The following is a 19782-nucleotide window of genomic DNA, read 5'->3' as shown; positions in this document are numbered from 1 at the left end:
GAAATTTTGATTTAGTGTTTCTGTTTTCAGGTCAGTGAATTGTAACCAAGTATTACCAGGTGAATAGTATAAACTTACATGATTTATCGCAGACTGAACAGCCTTTACGTAATGGCTTAGTTCCCGATCCATCATGGCCAATTCAACCATTGCCTTGTCCATACTGTATTCACTACTCACTTCAGCTGAAAGAAAAAGAAAGCAATTATTGTTTTCAATTTAAAATGTCATCTCTGAAAAAGTTGCTCCAATCTAATTATTATCAATCAAGGATCTAAGCAATTTTGTAAAAGGTAGTACATGTTGTCTGAAGACCTCCTTAACATATGTCTGTTTCACTCAAAATTCTAAGAATATACTTGGTAGAAGAAGGCTCAAAAGTTGGAGTGGAAAAAAAAGCAGACTCAGACCTAGGAGTTCCTAAGATTGTGCCACTTAGTTGTATGATCTTAAACCAACCACGACACTTCGCTCAGCCTCAGTTTCCTTTTTGGTTAAAGCAGCCCCAGTCGTGTATCTGCAATTGAACCTCACGGGATTATTAAAGATCAAATAAGAAAGATTTTCATTTCTAGTAGGTTAGGTTATGTGGACCAATTCTACTGAAAACCATGAAAACAATCAGATAAAACAGGAAGGAAGGAGGGTGCAAGGAAGGAAGGAAGGAAGGAAGAAAGGAATAGGAGGGGGGGAGGGAGGGAGAATTCTTAAAAACAAGAGTCACAAGATAGAAACAATCAGGCAAAATCTAAAGAAAACGGAAAAAGAAAAGCAGAGCACAGAACACCAAAGTTGCATAGCCTGCCCCCAGGCAGCTGGGTCTCTACTCCTCGGAATAGAAGAAGGAACCAGAGGTAATGCCACCCTGTTCTGCCGGGCTGTGGCAAGGTTGGCCTTGGCCACTGAGCAGGACAGAGGTAAGAGGGAGAGACAACAAACCTGTTTCTTAAAAAGTGTGACCACAAGCCAGTTCTCCTGGTTCTGCAGCCTAGGCTACCCTGGGGAACCTAAGCTCTGATCTTGGCGTGAGGTGGTCTCACCCCGAAAGCACCCACAGGTACTGCCCTCTGGAGGAGACATTTTAATCCTTGGTCTCAAATAATCCCTGCAAGTAATTACGAAGGAGAATGAGCAGATCACAGAGGGAAAAGGTAAAAACCTTACAAACACAAGAAAACAAGACACCAAGAGTAAGAATCAGCAGAAACAGATCCACAAATGTTTCAGAGACTGGACTATTCTACCAGTTACTGGAATTCTACTAGTTAGAATATGAAACAACCATGCTTACTCTGTTGATAAAATACCTGATGCCACAAGAGACTATGAAGAGTGACTGGAACAGCGGAAAAGCGGGGTAATGTTCTTAAGTGCTTTTAAATGTATGTTTCCTGCCAACCTCTAAACATACAATTTAATAGATCAGGAAAAGATCAAGAGCGTGAAATAATGCAAATGTTAACATTAAAAGAGCTGAACAAAAAGAAAGTAAAACTAACTTACGCAATCACATTTGGGAATGCACATAGTCCATTCACATACCTTAGCTCACACAAACGTCAGTATTTCTTGTCTACTCTGAAGAACAATGTGACAGATCACCCCAAAGTCATGAAATAACGGAAAACGCACTTACATTTTGGCTTTTGGAAGTGATTTTCCTAGACTTTAAAGTGGTATTTTAATCTTACAGTAGTCAGTGACGAGCACATTTTAGAAAGAGTCTCCTGGATGAACCTGCTTCTGGTAGAATGCCTCCTAGCTTGTTAACACCCAGAATCCACACTGTATCTGTACGCGTATCTCATTACAGGGGTTTTCGTTTGTTTTTGAGGAAGGGGAAGGGGCAATGTTTATGTAAGAAAAACCTGTATTTACATTCCCCAAATTAAATACATTTTTAACAAAATGGTGTATGAGAAAGGACTCAAGTCACATTCCAAATAAAACCGTTAGACTGTCACTCACAGGTCAGTGTTGTGAAATGTCCACATGTTAACAAGGGAGACAAGCTGTTGAGGTGTTGCTGATACCAACATGGATCCGGTGCTATGCAGACAACAACTGTTTGGTTTGTGACTTATATAAGGCAGGCATTTTACTGCGTCTGGTTAATCAGTGGAATTCAATATACTGTTAGCAATCTCCCTCTGGGATTAAATGACTTTATTTTAGAAAGCAAGTAAAAATGTGCCTTTGACATTAAAAATGCTATGAAAGAGTTGGCAAAATAAAATAAATGGGATCACAGTTTTCATTATCAAGGTCCCACAGATGCTAGTCAGACTTGAACCAGATGGCAATCTCAGATATAAGGCCAAGGAAACCTTCCCCACAAAGGAGAAAACGAGTGATAGCTGCTGGGTCGGGGTTGGAGGGCATGAAGCCTGAGGGAAGAATCTTTGGAGGCCATCTGTGGCTTCCTGCAGCCTCACCTAAGGCTCCAGGGCTCAAAGAATGTTGGGACAAGCAGAAGAACCTAAGTGATGAATCGTGCAGCCTGAGGCAAGAGAGGGAAAACACCAGAAAAGATCAGGAAGCCAGTCCGAGAGGAACTGAGAATCCCACTCCACCTGAAGGTGACGCCCAGTGCCCAGTCCGCTAACTAGACCAGAGACCTAAGAACTAGAAGGAGGCCCCTTGGCAAAAGAAATCTGGAAGAAAGGCCAGGAGGACATCCCCGTCAAGTAGCAATCTTTAGGATTCTTTCGTGTTCTTCTTGTTAACCTTTCTTTCCCAACTGTGATAATAATCTCTTTTAACACTGTGATGTGTATTCACGTTTCAAAAACGGCACAGGGAACCTGTGTCCTGCCCTACGAAAGAATCAACGTGAGGAAAGAGCATAGTGTTGCATGAAAAAGGCAAACAGGCCAAAATAAATCCCCCAAAGGATTCAAGAGGAACTGGGAATGACCAAGGACACATGGGGCTGGCTGTTGTCTAAAGAGTGGGCGTGGGCTGGGGTGGGTATGTGGACAGCCTGCTCCTTTACTACACAATATATCATCCCACTATCAAAATTTCCCCAGCCTACAGGAAAGTCCTAAAAATCTACACCAAACTAAATCCTACACATCCTTCAAGGGATGAACTCAAGCCCTACCTGTTTTTCTTTTAATTTCTAGCATTTATTCATTTTTGAAAGGCAGAGAGAGACAGAGCGCTAATGGGGGAGGGGCAGAGAGAGAGGGAGACACTGAAACAGAAGCAGGCTCTGAGCTGTCAGCACAGAGCCCGACGTGGGGCTCGAACTCATGGACTGCGAGACCATGACCTGAGCTGAAGTTGGCCCCTTAACTGACTGAGCCACCCAGGCGACCCCCCCCTTTTTTTTTTAATGTTTGTTTATTTTTTTGAGAGAAAGAGAGACAGAAAACTAGTGGGGGAGAGGCAGAGAGAGAGGGAGACACAGAATCCGAAGCAGGCTCCAGGCTCCGAGCTGTCAGCACAGAGCCTGACTTGGGGCTCGAACTCACAAGCTGTGAGATCATGACCTGTGAGATCATGACCAGTTGGGCGCATAACTGACTGAACCATCCAGGCGCCCCTGCCCTACCTGCTTCTAAACCATACCAGCCTAGGAGGATCTCCTCCTTCACTTAATTTCTCTTAACCACTATACTTGATACTTTGGTACTTTTAATCACAAACAATCTTGTTTTCTTACATGCATTTGTCTCTCCAAACACAGTTGAACCCATCTGACCGCAAGAACGATGCCTTAATGATCCTGGGATCCAATAAAGAATTACAGCGCCTCTTCCAGCAATGTTCTCACATGCCGTTAATAAATTTGAAAATTAAAATTTCGCCAAACTGTGAATTGTCCTGCCTCAGATATTGTATTGAATTAAAATGTAAGAAAGAGGGACATCTGGGTGGCTCAGTCAGTTAAGTGTTGACTCTTGATTTCGGCTCAGGTCACCATCTCATGGTTTGTGAGACTGAGCCCTGCGTAGGGCTCTACGCCGACAGCTCGGAGCCTGCGTGGGGTTCTCTGTCTCCCTCTCTCTCTGCCCCTCCTCCCACACACACATTCTCTCTCTCAAAAGAAATATTCAAAAAATAAAATGTAAAGAAGACACATGATATAAACTGCTTTGCCTATTATATTTTCATTGTGACTTCCATCGGAAAAAGGCTGGCACCAACACGTGGAGGCAAGGTAGGCGGGCGAGGGGGGGGGAGAAGCACACAGATCATGTTAAAATGTACAGAATGACAATCTCGGAGAGGAAATTATTACTGTACCACAAAAGCCTGGCATTAGAAGAGATCGGTGAGGATGATAAAGCAGTAACAAACGATGAAAAAAATACGTAATAATAATAGCTGTAGCTAACAATTAGTAAGCACTTTATTATGTGCCAAGACTATACTGAGCACACCATTTACAGTAAACCTCACGACAACTTTTTTATATGTACCTCACACATGAGAAAAGCGAAAAACTGAGCAGCGGAAGGAGCTTGCTCAGCACCATAAAGGTAGTGAGCGCACAGCTAGGCGGCCAACTCAGGCTTCCCGGTGGCGAAGTCTGTGCGCTTGCCCATCTGTGCTAACAGGTGCTTAAACAGGAGGAGAAGGAAGCACCTCCAAGTCCTCCTCCGTGACTATCCAGGGAACAAGCCCTCGGTGGGGACGAAGTCCTGGCCCCAAGCTTCATCTCAGCCCCTGATCCATTCTAAGTAAGGTACTGGCTATGCCACTCACATGCTATTGGAGTTCCTTAACATAGACGAAACCGGTAACAGAAAGAAAATGATTGTTCCCTTTCAGAAGATTACTAGCTTTTCATGTTGGTGAAGAGAGTGACCTTGCACATCAGCAAGGCCAGTTGGAGAGGCTGGAAGCACAACCAAGTCACCCGCCAAATGCTAGGAGATAAGGAAATGGACTCCAGCTGCTAAGAAATCAAACCTGCATGAGGTCAAAAGCAGCAGCAGCAGCAGCAGCAGCAGCAGCAGCAGCAGCAGCAAGAGACATGGAAGCAGCAGCCAGGCAAGCACAGCAGTGAAGCAATGCTCAAGGGGAAGGGGAAAGTCCTGGAGTCTTTGTGTTGCAGAGATACTTCTGAGCGGAGCCTGTGGCAAACCATTTCTATCACCCGCGCCTCTGACTGCCTTCCCCCGCCAAACGGGGTCTGGGGAGTCTAGGAATATTTACATTTCTTCGATGTGCCATTCAGTAAGCATTTATTTATTATAATCAAGCCTTGCTTGTATTAATGAAATGAACATATATAGGTGATACACTTGAACATTCATTTATAAGCCAATAAATACATAGGGAAGTCTCATGGAGAGAGCTTGGTGAGTCCACGAATCCCGAATAACAAACACATCTGGCACGCTAATTAGGGAACTGTTCCAAGAAGTTAGCACAATAACTAGCTGAAATATATCCCCCCACCCCACCCGGGCAAATCAAGTCCAGAGGGCACAGATAATCTTTGATTTACATTATAAAGTGATAACTGTTTCTGTACGTATGCCAGTCCTGGGGATGTCCTCCTACAGATCTGCGTGTCTACACCCCGAGATCCTGGTCAGCACCATCCCAAACACTCGAAGAACTTTTAAAAGGTTATTTAGACCAGAGAGAGCCACAGAATTAAACCCGTTTTAAAAAGATGGGTTTTCTTTGATTTTTCTTTTTCCTGTTCAGTGGCAAACCTTAGAAAAATCAAAAATGATAGTCACTGAAGGAGGGCTTCTTTTACACTGAAGCACTCTGATATTTTTACAGTACAAAAAGTCTCTGAATGGATGCAGTTGGCCTGCATATGATTTTCCTAAAGTCAAACAAACCTATAATTATGCAATCTAAGCAGCCGCGCTTTTCATTAGACACGTCATCTGTTACTCAATGTCAAAATGCACTAACAGCAATATTATAACTATTACTATTCCCTGTTTGAAGTGTTGAATAGGCATTAAAGTTACACGATCTGTAGAACACACTAAGCAGAAGTGGGTGATTTCGTGTTGCAATCGCTTCAACTTAAAACAAAATTCATGAGGCTTCAATGAGAGGAAGGTGATGGCAGGAACAAGTTATAAAAGCAAAACAGTTAACGGTCAATGCCAGTTGCTTGACTGTGAAAGACCAGGGCAAAATGAGAAGAAACAGATCTGAGAAAAGGAATGGAAGGGAGGTGACAAACTAGCTATTTTTACAAATGTAGATTCATGTAAGACAAATGCCAAGTCCCCTGTTTAGGACCAAAAGATGCAGGTAATAAGCCTGCAGCAATACGGGAATTGTTACGTAGCACAGTGTGGACTCCTAAGAGTTTATTATCCAGGGTGAGTTCCAAGATTGGTGAGGGTCTGTTCACACCTTATTTGCTCAATATAGTGCCATTTTAGGCAAATGGCTAGAAATGGGGAAGCAGAAGATTCTTTACCTTGGCTTCCCCAAGTCCAGTGGGCATGGACCTCAAGCTCTCATTCCAGACCGGTGACCATTTTGGCAAGAATGGAAGGTATCACCTCTGACCAACTATTCTAAATAAGGCCCTTCCCTAGCCACGCTGCCTGTAACTGCAGCCTAAGGCATGTATGTACGGAGAGAAATAAACTCTCTTCCCCTAGGCCCAAGCCCTGAGGTTTGGGAAACAGCTGAAACGGCTGAGCACACAGCACCTAGAGCCAAGTTCTCTTACCACCCTCCCGGTCCTCAGGAGAACCGCCTTCAGTGAAACAGACATGAAAAAGAGGACATTTTCCCTCCTCTTTCCCCTAGCATGTCCATACACATCTTTGTATTACCTCTCTACACTACCAGATGTCTCTTTGCTTTGCTCTGCTGTTCTCTATGATCTCAGCCACAGATCCCTTTCCAGAATCCTCCCTAATCTCCAGAATAGGACTAAATGCTTCATGTCTTATAGGTCCATAAAACTTCTCTACTTTTACAACTAGGACACATGTGAATGTGTGTGTGTTAGGGGGCACGCCCAAGACAAATTTCACCTACTTAACCTTTCCAACTTTTTGTTCCTGATTCAAATGTATAGTTTTGCCCCTGGCCAAGTTGTTTCCTGAAATTTTGTCCTAAATAAATAAAAATTGCAGAATCGGGTGTTCTTCCCCCCCTACAAAGTCATGTGCAAGCATTTCTGAACAGGAACCATACCAATTACATAGAGTTGATTAAATTCAACTCCATGCATTTTATCAATAAAATGCCAGACTAAGACAAAGCAGCCATTTAGTGTTCTTATGGGGTTGCTGACTCCAATTCAACATGAATCACACACTCAGAAGGATCTGATAAATATTCAATGCCATCGAGTACATATGTCCATTTTGGCAAGGAGAAGGAAAGAAAATGGGGCAGGGGAATTGCCTGATTGTCCTTTAAGTTTCCTAGAACAGATGGGCCAAGGAATAGAAAGAGTTTACTTTCTGAAACAGAGATATATCTTCCTAATCTCTTCAGTGATTCGTCTATATTTTATAAACAAGAAATTTCTTCTTTCTGGGTGAACTCAAATAAATGATGATATAAACCATACCTTTCCCTCTCTCTACACACACACACACACCCCTTCCTCCCTTAAAATATAGCTCCAACCATATCTAGCAACATATATCTACATACACACCTACCTCTATGAGTGGGTGTGTGTGTGTGTTTTTCCTGGCAGCCTAGTATTAAGCAATCATTTATATATTCATCAGGAGTCAAATTTAATGACTTACTCACTGCTTGAGCAATATTTAATAGAAACTTGTTACTTCTCACTACACTGTACTTTAGCCATAATTATTCCTCCCCACAGATATTAGTGTGGAGGAAAAGTTAAAACCGAATCCACATTCTGTAACTGCCTCCCACCAGAAGTAATAGTGAAGAACGTAACAGTGTGTGGCATGAAGTGGTCTGCCAACTAGAAACACAGTGAATATGGGGGAAATCTTTAAGAAATACTGACCTTCATAATCCTCTTTACTTATCTATACAATTTTCTTGTCAATAATACAGAAGAGGGATTAACAATACAGTGCCAATATTGAGTTACAATAATATGGTAAACTCAAAAAGCCAGCTCTGGAGTCAGCTTACATTCAAATCTAGGCTATATTACTTGCTAGCTATGTGGTCTTTGGTTAGTCACCAGATCAGTTTCCTCTTCTGTATAATGGGTACAATACCATATCTAAATCATAAAGCTGATACGAAGACTAAAGGAGAAAACAGACAAAACGATCAGCACGGGGCCTGGCTCACAGTAAACGCAAACAAAATATCTGCCGTTGAAATTACTGCAGAATGGAAACTACTCTGCAAATGTAATCAGTCTAAATGCTGAAAGCATTCTACCCTTAGAACTGTAAGTTGTCAAGTGAAGGTCACCTCCTTAAACTCTCTTGGCTGCTTTTACCAACTTGACACCAAGGCACTAAGCTGAACCCACAAAACTATGATGCTCAATGAGAGAAGCTCTGTAAACCTCCCCATGCCAACTAATGTCCAGAAACTCATTTGCCTAATAATTTATGCTTCAGTACTTACTATATGCCAAGTGAGGGGGCGGGGGTGGTTTCAAGCAAGGAGCACCTAACCCTGCCCACAGAAGGTAGGAAAAGGTTCAACAGGTGAGGGGATAAACGTGTCATATCTTGAGAGGCGAGTGAAGTGTGCACCAGAGGTTCACAGACTGAAGTAGCGCCTAAACACGCCTCTCACCCCTTTCCACAGAGGCTGACTTCAAGTTTAAATTCTCAGACAAGAAGAGGAGCATGACAGAGATTAAAAGAGGGAACAAATAAATCTTCGCTGAGCACCGACAATGTGCCAGGCCCTTTGAACATACTACTCATTCTATCCTTTGTTGCAACAATGAATTAGGTGTCATTAAATGTAATTTGATAAGGAAACTGATACCCCTAGAGGTTAACTCATTTGCCTTGGGTCACACAGTTAACAAATGGCGGAGTTAGGAACTGACCTCAGGTCCAAGTTAAAGTTAGCATAGAAGGCACACGCGACAAGGGTCTGAACTACCACACAGAAATAAATAATACGCTCATGCAAAAGTCATGGAGTAATAAATAATTGGTTCTCTAGCTAAAGGAATTCTCCTAAACATTACTTTCTTGTGTGTGTGTGTGTGTGTGTGTGTGTGTGTGTGTGTGTGAGAGAGAGAGAGAGAGAGAGAGAGAAAGTGAAATTAACTTAAATAGTTCTACCTCAGAGGAATGGAGACCATGCTTCATTATACAGACAGGTATTTCCTTAGAACACATAGTTAATATTAAACCACCATGGTAAAGGTATAACTCAAAATATGGCTTCAAATAAATTCTATGAAGGATTAAGTTCACAAAATCATAGAAATTGGTCTCTGGATACAATCTGGTCTCTACCAGTCATCAAAAGCACTACGAATGTCAGGTGATGAGTATCTACCATTTTAAAATATGCCCACTGGCCTTTTTTGGCTACCTATTACAAGGCCCTTGAGCCTTCAAGGTCAAATCTGTCTTTTCTATGACTTAAACCCTTTTTCTATACCCTTCTTGCCCATTTCTTCCTATCTAATCTCCTCACAGACTGGAAAGAAATAGTCAATTCAAGGCAGCAAGCAATAGTTACAGCAGCATTTCCAACCAACATAATTTCAATGACTGCCATCTCTCTCTGGTCTTCAAGTCCTCGGCTGTGTCCAAATTCTAGCTAAAATGTGACGATCCCAGGAGGCTTAAGGAACAGATCCTGGCTTTAACCTGGTTCAACACCAAAGTGAAGGCATGAACTCGTGGCAGCAAAGACAAAAGGAAGTGGGCTTAAACCTCATGTGACTATTGAGGAAATTAAATAAGAACATAGATAAAGCACCCAACAGGCTGTCTTAAACACTGTAGACTCTTAATAAATGCAGTCTACTGTGCTGTTAACTGAGTGTACTTTGCAATGCCCCAATACAAATCTTCTATTTCACTTAAGCAAGTACCGACTGCTATTTATTTTATTTTATTTTTTTGCCAAGTACCGATTAAATCATGGAGTCATCTCATCCACTTTTTAAAATTAATAAAGCATACGGTTGAGAAATTAATTAAGCACACAGCTCAAAAATTCCAATAGTATAATGATGTGGTGTCTCCAATCCCCAAACTCCCTCCCCAGAAGCAACCACCATAATGAGGAAGTATTTCCACTCCGTGTTAATGTTCTATGTATAAGGTACCTTCTTTTAAAAAGGACAACGGAAACTAAGGCAAACAAATTTATCTGGGAAACATCATGAACATATTAAAAACAAGAAAGGAGAGATGCTAAAGGAAGAATACAATTTGGGTGTTAGAGGGGAACTTCCATTCACTCATCGGACAAATATTTACCAAGCACAGACCATGTGCCCGGCACTGTGTTAGGTGCCCTGGACAGAGCAGCAAACAAGGTAAACACTGTAACTTTTCTCAAACAGCTTATACAAACTTCCACTCCATGCAAAAATTCCTAAAAAGCCCTGATATGACTATTATGCCTTTGTTTGGCTCTAGGTGTGGTGGGAAAGCTTGCTCTCTGCCAAACTCCTCTAATTATTAGAGCCCTTCCAAAGAGAGAGCTGATTAATCATCGCCCTAAAACAATTCTAGGCAATGACAACAATAAATGTGAATTACTCTTTCACACACATTAACTTATTCACACCTCATAACCTCCATCCATACAGAGTGATTTTACTCTCGGTGTTATATGGTTGAGGAAATTGAGGCTCGGGGAGGTTAAGAGATTCCACCCAAATCATGCTTCAGTAGCAGAAGTAGGACTTGAACCCTGGTCCTCAACTGCGGAGCTGCAGAAGAGCTATGTAGTGAGCCACACAGAAACAGTCAACTCTTTCAGATCACAGTGTTTCAAAGATCTGAAGATGGCTATGAAATATTTCCTACCTGTGAGCCTTTGCTTCTCCAGAATAAATAATGATCATCAAGTTGGCCGGCCTTTATCTCAACATGCTTTATTTGCTCGTGTCCCTTTTATAGATGTACTCCAGAATTAAAAACAAGTACAGCCATGGATGAACAAATGAAGGCTGTAACAATACTCATTACATGTGTACCACTGTGATCATGGGTGGATTATCAGTTCTTTCAAGAAATTAAATCATAGCTAACATTTATTGAGCACTATGTGCCAGACACCATGCTAAGCAATTTCATTCAAACTTTGTAAGTCTGTGAAGAAGACACTATCATTATCCCCATTTGATGGAACAACAAAAATGGGCTCAGAGAGGGTAAGTACCCTGAACCAAGGTTATATAGCCAATGAGCTGTAGAGGGGACATTCAAACTGGGGTCTATTAAACAACTGAATCCATTCTCCTATCTCAAGAATCATCACCCTTTGGGCATAACCCATTTCTACACGTTGTAAGACTCTGTGTCAAATGTCTTCCTAAGATCTACGCTTGTTAGATTAAAAAGCATCCCTACTTTAGCAGGGAAGTCACCATAATTTAAAAAAAGTGTGGGGGGGTATGAAAAGGAACTAGAGTAATCAAGAACAAAAATATCAAATAAGCTCATAAATGTGAGATTGCGACTCAAAAAAAGGTTAATGATCTTTTTGCTTACACATGGATAGCAACTGCCTTACACCAGCCTATCTCTGTACTCATTTTAAATAAATTTATACCAGGAAAAAAAAAATTACAAATGGGGAGTCTACTTTAAAATAGAAAGTTGCTAAAAACACTTTAATTAAATAGAAATTAAGTCTCCCAAAAATATAAAAATAAGTTGGAGGAGACTTGTTGATAAGTTTATTAGATTATAAACCTATGATAGGAACTGCATATCTTCATAATTTACCTCTCAAATGTTGATCTAAGACATCCGAGAAACAGATTTAAGGAAAGCATAAGATCTGAGAAACATCTGAGGAAAGCATAAGAGCCACAATCACAAAAGAAGAGAACAACTATATGTCATAATCCTGTCTGCTGGAGGATAATTTCTATGCTTGTGTTTTTGGGAAAGTAAAATAAATTTGAACTGTAGTGAATATGGCATAATGTAAAACTTGCCAAGTCACTCTGCTGTATACTTTAGACTAACACTGTGTCAAACTACAGTCAAATAAAAAAATAAGTAAGTTTGATTTCATGAAAACAATGGCAAATCAATCTGTTAAAACTTAAATTACTGACAGCTCCAGAAAATAAATCTATCATAATTTACCACAAGTATTATAATAACTATTCCATATGTATAGTTGTACATACACATAGAGCAGGTTCTTAGGAGGAATTTGTAAGTTACAGAGTAATTCTTTTTCCCATTGTGCACCTTATTATTTCTAAGATGTTTTATTTATTTTAACTGACTTAAATTGGTAGTGACTCCCAATAATGTTTCTGTCTTGTCTTCTTTTTAAAATTTTTTTCGCATCTATGTGTTTTTGAGACAGAGACAGAGTGCAAGTGGGGTAGGGGCAGAGAAGGAGACACAGAATCCGAAGCAGGCTCCAGGCTCTGAGCTGTCAGCACAGAGCCCGATGCCAGGCTCGGACTCACGAACCCCAAAATCATGACCCGAGCCTAAGTCAGATACTTAACCGACTGAGCCATCCAGGCGCCCCTCTGTCTTGCCATCTTTAAAAACCTCTTTCCTCTATATTGAAGAAATATTGGTCCGTAAACACTTAAATCTACTAGAAACGGCTCAGAGAACTCTGTTGGGGACAGTAAACTACTTCTGTAATGGGAATTATCAGCTACCAATATCTTTTCCTGGATGACAATTACAGTGAACTGCGAAGTAAGAAATAAAGAACTATTAATATTCAATGAGTAACTAACTGGTTCTGTAACAGTACGCTACTATTTCTAAAATGGGAGGCTCTAGTCAATCACATTCCACAACCAGGCACCAGTCTCGGCAACCGCAGTGAACTGAACCACATGCAAAACCCAAACCCTGAAGTTACCATAGATCCCTCCCCTCCTAGCATCCTCCACACCTAACTACTCCCCAGGTTCTACCAATTCAGCCCACTAAAGTCAACTATTCTCTCCTTTCCTCCCTTCCCAACTCCAGCTGTGTTAATTTCAATCCTTATTATTTCTTCCTCAGATTATTGATTTGCTTCTTTAGTGACTTCCTTTTTCAATCTCTTCTCCCTCCAATCCTTCTTCCATGTTGTTCCCAATGCTCAGCAACAAATCTGAGGTTACTCTCTTGTTTACCAAAAACCTACCACAGTACTTCCATTTCTGGCCAAGATTGAGTAACAGGGACCAAATTTATTCTCCTCCCTGAAACAACCAAAACGTTCCAACTAAAAATAAAGAAATAATGGCTTGCAAGATACTAGACATCACAGAAGGAAGAAGGAGCAGAGTGATAGGAAACATGAGGTGAAACCTGTTAACTGTCCCATCACTTTACAACCTTCAAGTAGTTTTTAGGCTGCAGGGCATACAGTACCAATTAAAATCTCTGCTGGCTTTTTTTTTTTTTCTGTAGAAATTGACAAACAAGATTCTAAAATTCATATGGAAAATGCAAATGACCTAGAACAGCCAAAACAACTTGAAAAAGACAAAGTTGGAGGCCCAACCCTATCCAATTTCAAGACTTACTGTAAAACTCCAGTAATCCAAATAGGGTAGTAGTCCAAACAGATCAATAGAACAAAATAGAGTCCAGAAATACAGACGTATATGGACAACTGATTTGGCAAAGGAGCTGAGGCAATCCAGTGAAGGATAATCTTTTCAACAAGCTGCTGATACAACTGGCTATCCTATGCAAAACAAAACATCTTTGAGCCATATCTCACACCTTGAACCAGATACAGAAATTTAGTCAGAACGGGTCACAGATCTAAATGTAAAACCCAAACCATAAAACTTCTAGAAAAAAATTATGAAGCCAAACCTTGAGATCTTGGGTTAGGAATAGAGGTCTTAAATACACCAAAGCACAATCTGTAAATTGTGAGAATAAATTGATAAATTGGACATCACAAAAATTTAAAACTTCTGCTTTTCCAAATAATCTGTTAAGAGCACAGACTGGGAGAAAATAATCACAAATCATATATCCCATAAAAAAAAAAACCCATTCAGAATACATATATGTATTCTCAATATCAGATAATAATAATAATAATAAGCCATAACAAATGGGAACAATATTCGGATAGACACTTCACCAAAGAGGTACATGGCAGATAAGCTCATGAAAAAGTATTCAGCATGAATGGTCAGTAGAGAAGTGCAAACTGAAACACCATAAGATACCAGTGCGTATTTATTAGAATAGCTGAAATTAGGAAGACAGACTGCCCACATCAAGTGTTGATGAGGACACGAGAACTACCCTAATGTATCCCCCACACAGATTCCTAATTTTCAGACAACTATATTACTAAAAGATCACATTCTACCATATAATATAGACCCACATTTAATATAATTTCATCTTATCACAATGACTCAGAAGGGACTTCAAATATCATAATGTCTCTCAGTGTCTTCATTATGGTTTTACTATTCCTATAAAAGTATGAAGACATGAGTCAACAGAAATTTTTTACGTAGCAGGTATCAAAGAAACCAGCTTTTAGTCTATAATTACCTCACAAAATTATGATTGCTTTTTATTATAATTTGTTTTCTCCAATGCAGTAGTTCTCAAAGTGTGGCCGCCCGACCAGGTGCATGAGCCCCGCCTGGGAACTTGTTAGAAATGCGGGCTCTCAGGCCGTCCACCAGACAACTGGATCTGGTGGGAAACAGCGATCTGATTCCAAAGTGTGGTAAAATTTGAGAGCCACCATTTTAATGTATGTTTTAAAGTTAAAATCATGAATTTGCCTCTTCTCTGAGACTCTTTTTGAATTCACAGAATTTTAAGACAAAGAGGAACTGTTACTTCAAATCCACATTTTCAACAAATCTAGAACTCAACCAGCTGTTTTCCTATTTTTATACTCCTGAATTATTTCAGGCCTTTTAAAATGCTAGAAAACCAAAACCGAACGTAAGGTCCCATAAATAATGCATTCTACAAAAGCCTTTGTTTTAAAACAAACTTTTCTACTTAAATATCCTAAGTCATTTTACTCACATCTATTTTTGCACCCAACATTCCTTCCAAATTTACCAAAATAGATTTGCTTCTAATTTCAGCTACAAATTGTCAACCTCCAGTGAATATCAGTGCAACTTTTAATTAGGTTCATCTAAATGGAATGGATTTTTAAAATAATTCTAGTTATAAATTTTAATTGTTTCATAAAGAAACGTAAGATAGAAACAAAATGAAAGCGGAAATGGGGACGTCTGGGGCTAATGATAATTTGCTGAGAGATTTTGAGTTTTCTGGGGCTCAGTTCACTTATTTTTAAGAGGGAGCTGGAGGAGATGACCTGAATAGGCCATTTCAGGTCTAAAGGTCTATAAATCCGGTCTTTCACCCTTATGCTCTATGGTACTATAGTTTTACATTAATGTGGGACTGAAATTATTTTCTTTAAAGGTGTATCTGTTTTTAGCTATTTTTGACATTGTTTTAAGAGACGTGCCTCTCCTTAGGACTCAAGAACATCACTCACTACACCATTACTCCCTAGAAAGCTGAATACAGTAAAATGTGAACACACACAAACTTTTAGCTGCAGAAGCACTGAAATGGTAGTGTGATTTTAAGCTTCTTACTCTTCCTTAGATTGGTGTGTCTCTGAAACTATGGGGATGCATAGCACGAACCCCCAAAGCCAAAGATTTCACAGTGTCATAAATAACACGGACTCTAGAGGCAGAATGCCTGAGTTTGAATTCCGGACCTACCACTTAAGAACTTTTTGTGATTTGGGGCAAGTTATCTAAACTTTCTGAACCTTATTTTTATCAGTCTTCTGTTAAGAGGATAACAACAGTATCTTCTTCATACAAATTAAATGAGCTAATCGTCAAAGAGCACTTAGTACAGAATAAACGCTTAGTAAGCATTAGGTGTTTTTATTAGTATTGCTTGCTAAGTCAGCCCTCTACTCAGAACTATTATCAGAACGTTATCAGAGCTAATGTGCAATTCAATTTAATAAACACATAGAGTGCACCTACTTGGTGCAAGGCACCTCACCGTTTACTACAGAACGATTCTCCTTCTCGAACTTCAGGATGTACCAGAATTACTTGGGTTGTTTGTTTAAAATGCTGATTCTTGGGCTCTGCTCCCAGAAACTCTGATTTTGCAATTTTTCAATAAGCCTCCCAGATGTTTCTGAGGCAGGCTGGTTGAGGACCGCAGTTTAAGAAATATTTCTGCAGGATTTCAAAGAAGGAATCCCTTCCTTCAAGTACCTACAATCTCCAGGCATTTTTTCCATTTCAGAACCCGCTGTAGTTACCAGTGTTGCACCTGTTGGCTGTGTAACAGGTACAGCTAATATGGTCCTTCCACAAAGACTCTGTTTGCCATCACTTAAGTTCCAGTATCTATGCCCTGATTCAACTCTTTACCTGATATCTGAGCTCTGCCTAATCCTCTAAACCCCACCAAGCATGTGACTAATGCAAGTTCCTGATATAAGGGCTATTCCTGACCTCTAAAAACAGAAGATTCATTAACCCTGATTCATTAATCCTGACCTATAAACCTGACCATGGCCTCATTCAGAGTCCTGCTTTCAGCCTTACACTTCCAACAGTGCTGCCAGCAGATATCACGGTATGTCCTTGGTTAGCACACATTTTCAAAAAGAGACTGCAAAGCATCAAAATCCATACAAATTTAACTCCCTAAGAACTTTAATGTATACAAGACAATGAGAACATATTGCTACTTAACAAAGCAGCCATCAGTTATCAGGGGAAGGAGGACAGAATGCAGACTATGACAAAGAAATTTAACTCTATTACAAATGTTTGACTTAACCTCACTGAAGGGCGAGGGGGAACTGACGGAGGTAGCCTTACACAGTGTTTTGAGTGAAAACTGTAAGACCAAAGACAAAAAGACCTGTGCCTAAGCACTGTAAGTGAAGCTGTTTGTCATGGAGGTACAGGCTAATAATTCTGAAACTGTTTTACATGCATCTCTAGGGTCAAAAGAGTAAAGTAAATTGATAGTGGGAGCCTCTATGAATATGATTATGCTAAAGACAGAAATGTGAATAACCACTGTTGACTTCTTCCTTTCTCTCAATTTTCACATTCAGTAAATCATCGAGTTTCATCAATTATTCCTCCTTTAAGAATCTGACTTCTCGTCACCCGTGTCACCTTCCTAGTCCAAGTCACCATCATCTAATGCCAGGGGACTAACTGCAACACCCCGCCAACTGGGTGGCCTTCCTCCACACTCATTCCTAGGAAACCATTCCCCGTATCACGGCCAGAGAATTAATGCAAAATATCAACTATCTTATTCCTGTTTTTAAAACTTTTTAACAGCTTCTCACTGCCCTAAAACCCCAACTTCTTAACTTGACCTGTGAGAGCCTACCACCACATTCTTTTTTTTTTTTTTTTAATTTTTTTTTCAACGTTTTTTATTTATTTTTGGGACAGAGAGAGACAGAGCATGAACGGGGGAGGGGCAGAGAGAGAGGGAGACACAGAATCAGAAACAGGCTCCAGGCTCCGAGCCATCAGCCCAGAGCCTGACGCGGGGCTCGAACTCACAGACTGCGAGATCGTGACCTGGCTGAAGTCGGACGCTTAACCGACTGCGCCACCCAGGCGCCCCTACCACCACATTCTGACCCTTTCCTAATTCTCTCCAGGCTCTGTTCAGTACCCAGTGGCCAGGTCTATTTTAGTCACTTGTATTTGCAATACCTAGTACATGTAGTATTAAGCCTTTGATCCCTATATGAATGCTACCTTCACAGTGATAGACAGACTTTATTTTCTTTTTGCATGAACTGAGGCTAGCCCTGTGATGGATTTGATGTATTCAGTTACACTGGAGGTGATGCTCTGGAACTTCTGAGCCCAGGTTTTAACAGGTCTGGCAACTTCTACTTCCTTCCTCTTAAAAAAGCTACCATGCCGGGAAAAACCCAAACCACGTGGAGAGGCTATATGAAATAGAATCCTCAAACTCTGATCAATAATTCCATCTGAGTATCCAGTCAACAGGCAGGATCAACTGCCAACCGTGTAAGTGAGTCACCTTGCAAGTTGCAACCCAGGTGAGCCCCCCCACCCTCCCCCAATGTCCACCATCTTAATTGACATCACATGGAGTTAAAGAGCCTCCCAGCCCAGTTCAGTCAACCCACTGAATCATGGGACATTAAAAAAAGAAGAAGAAAAGTCTGTGGTTTTAAAACATTAAGTTTTAGGTAGTTTGTTTCACAGCAATACGGGCATGTGTCAACATGTGTTGAAATCTCGTTCCTGGTACCAATTTCATCTATTGCTACTTAACAAATTACCCCCAGTAAGCTCCTTATCTTGATGTGAGGAAGACCATGCAAGTACAATGATGGGAAGATTTGCTGGGGGCCACCACTGGTGAATAATTACTGAAGGACATGGTAAATATGCAATACCTCTAATAAATGTATGTGCACCTGTCCTGTATTTTAAATTTCTTTGCTTTACCAGATCTAGATTTCTTCAGGAAAAGGCAAAGTTAAATCAGTCACCTGTTAAACTCTAATAGATGAAATCAAATCTCAGCAAATATATTTTCTCAAGGTTCTTTTGAGAAATCTATTTCCATGGTACTCAACTGGGACCAACCAAAATCATTAAATAAATACAGAACGAAAGTATGTTAAAATCTCTGTTCACATAGCAGTCACTTGCTCTCCTTGTGCCGTAACTATCTGAAAATGTGAAAAGCAGATTATGTAAGGAATTTTGTTTATATTTTGACCGGTTCCCCCACTTGGGAACCTCCTATGGCCAAGAATGCTAAGGATGAAAAGCAAAACCAGTGTCCTTGCAGTGAATATGCAAATATTTGTTAAATATCTGTGTGAAAAGTAAACTACTGGAACATATGATCAGTTAACCAAAAACTGAAAGAGGAAAAGGAAAGAAACTGCTTCACAGGTGAGCATCTGGGATACCTCGTAGAACTTTCCCGGTCATCTCTCACATGATTTGGGTCTAATACGTTTCTGGGTATTTGGAATGTGAAACTGGCGGGGGGGGGGGGGGGGGTCCCTATAGGAACAACTACCACTCGCATCCTGCTTCCCAATTAGTATCTAAACACAGGTACACAGTGCACTCTGGAAATGATAAAATTGATAAAAATGATAAAAACAAGTTGCTGCTAACACTACCCATTTCAATATTATTAAGTTCCAGTCAAGATCCAGACGCTCTCATAAGTTTAGCACTAAGAGAACAAAGAAAAGGCAGGTATGAGGGAATTCTTTCAAACTGAAGAAATTCCAAAACTACCAAAAACTCTGGAAGGCTCTATTTCAAGAGAACAGAGAACACTAACAAAAAACTGCATCTTCTGTGCAACACATTACATTACCTTTCTTTGTTAACTGGTTTAATTGTCTATTTTAGACTGTCCCACAGGAGCTCTGATCCTTTTTGCTTGAAATTAAATCCTGTACTAATTTTCTAAAACGAGAACACGTTTCTGCTTCTTAAACCCCATCATAAATGTCACTCCTTTTCCTATGAAGGAGATAATGTCCACCTTCCCCTCCCCCTGTCTCCCGCACACTTGGCCTTTACTCCACACACATTCTTGGTGCTGTTCCTTATTTGAACTATAAAGTATACGCTTTAAATGTTTTTCTGCTAATTCTCTTTATGACCAAAGC

At 40.4% G+C, this 19782-nt stretch overlaps 1 protein-coding gene across 4 annotated transcripts in view; it reads right to left on the bottom strand.

Annotated features, from left to right (window-relative positions):
* NSMCE2 (NSE2 SUMO ligase component of SMC5/6 complex) overlaps positions 1-19782 on the bottom strand; it is a 217776-nt gene that overhangs the window by 179170 nt on the left and 18824 nt on the right. For 2 of the 4 annotated variants that reach the window (XM_060611305.3, XM_060611306.3), the window contains exon 3: positions 79-185. In XM_060611305.3, coding sequence (XP_060467288.1) covers positions 79-185 — 107 coding nt within the window. Of the gene's footprint in view, positions 1-78; positions 186-1542; positions 1562-1636; positions 1713-19782 lie in introns of those variants that run through there. The other 2 variants (XM_060611308.3, XM_060611307.3) reach the window with 2 other exon arrangements.

Source organism: Panthera onca, chromosome F2, assembly GCF_046562875.1.
Source record: "Panthera onca isolate mPanOnc1 chromosome F2, mPanOnc1 haplotype 2, whole genome shotgun sequence".
Classification (NCBI taxonomy): Eukaryota; Metazoa; Chordata; class Mammalia; order Carnivora; family Felidae; genus Panthera; species Panthera onca.
This window is presented reverse-complemented; position numbering and strand designations above follow the sequence as displayed.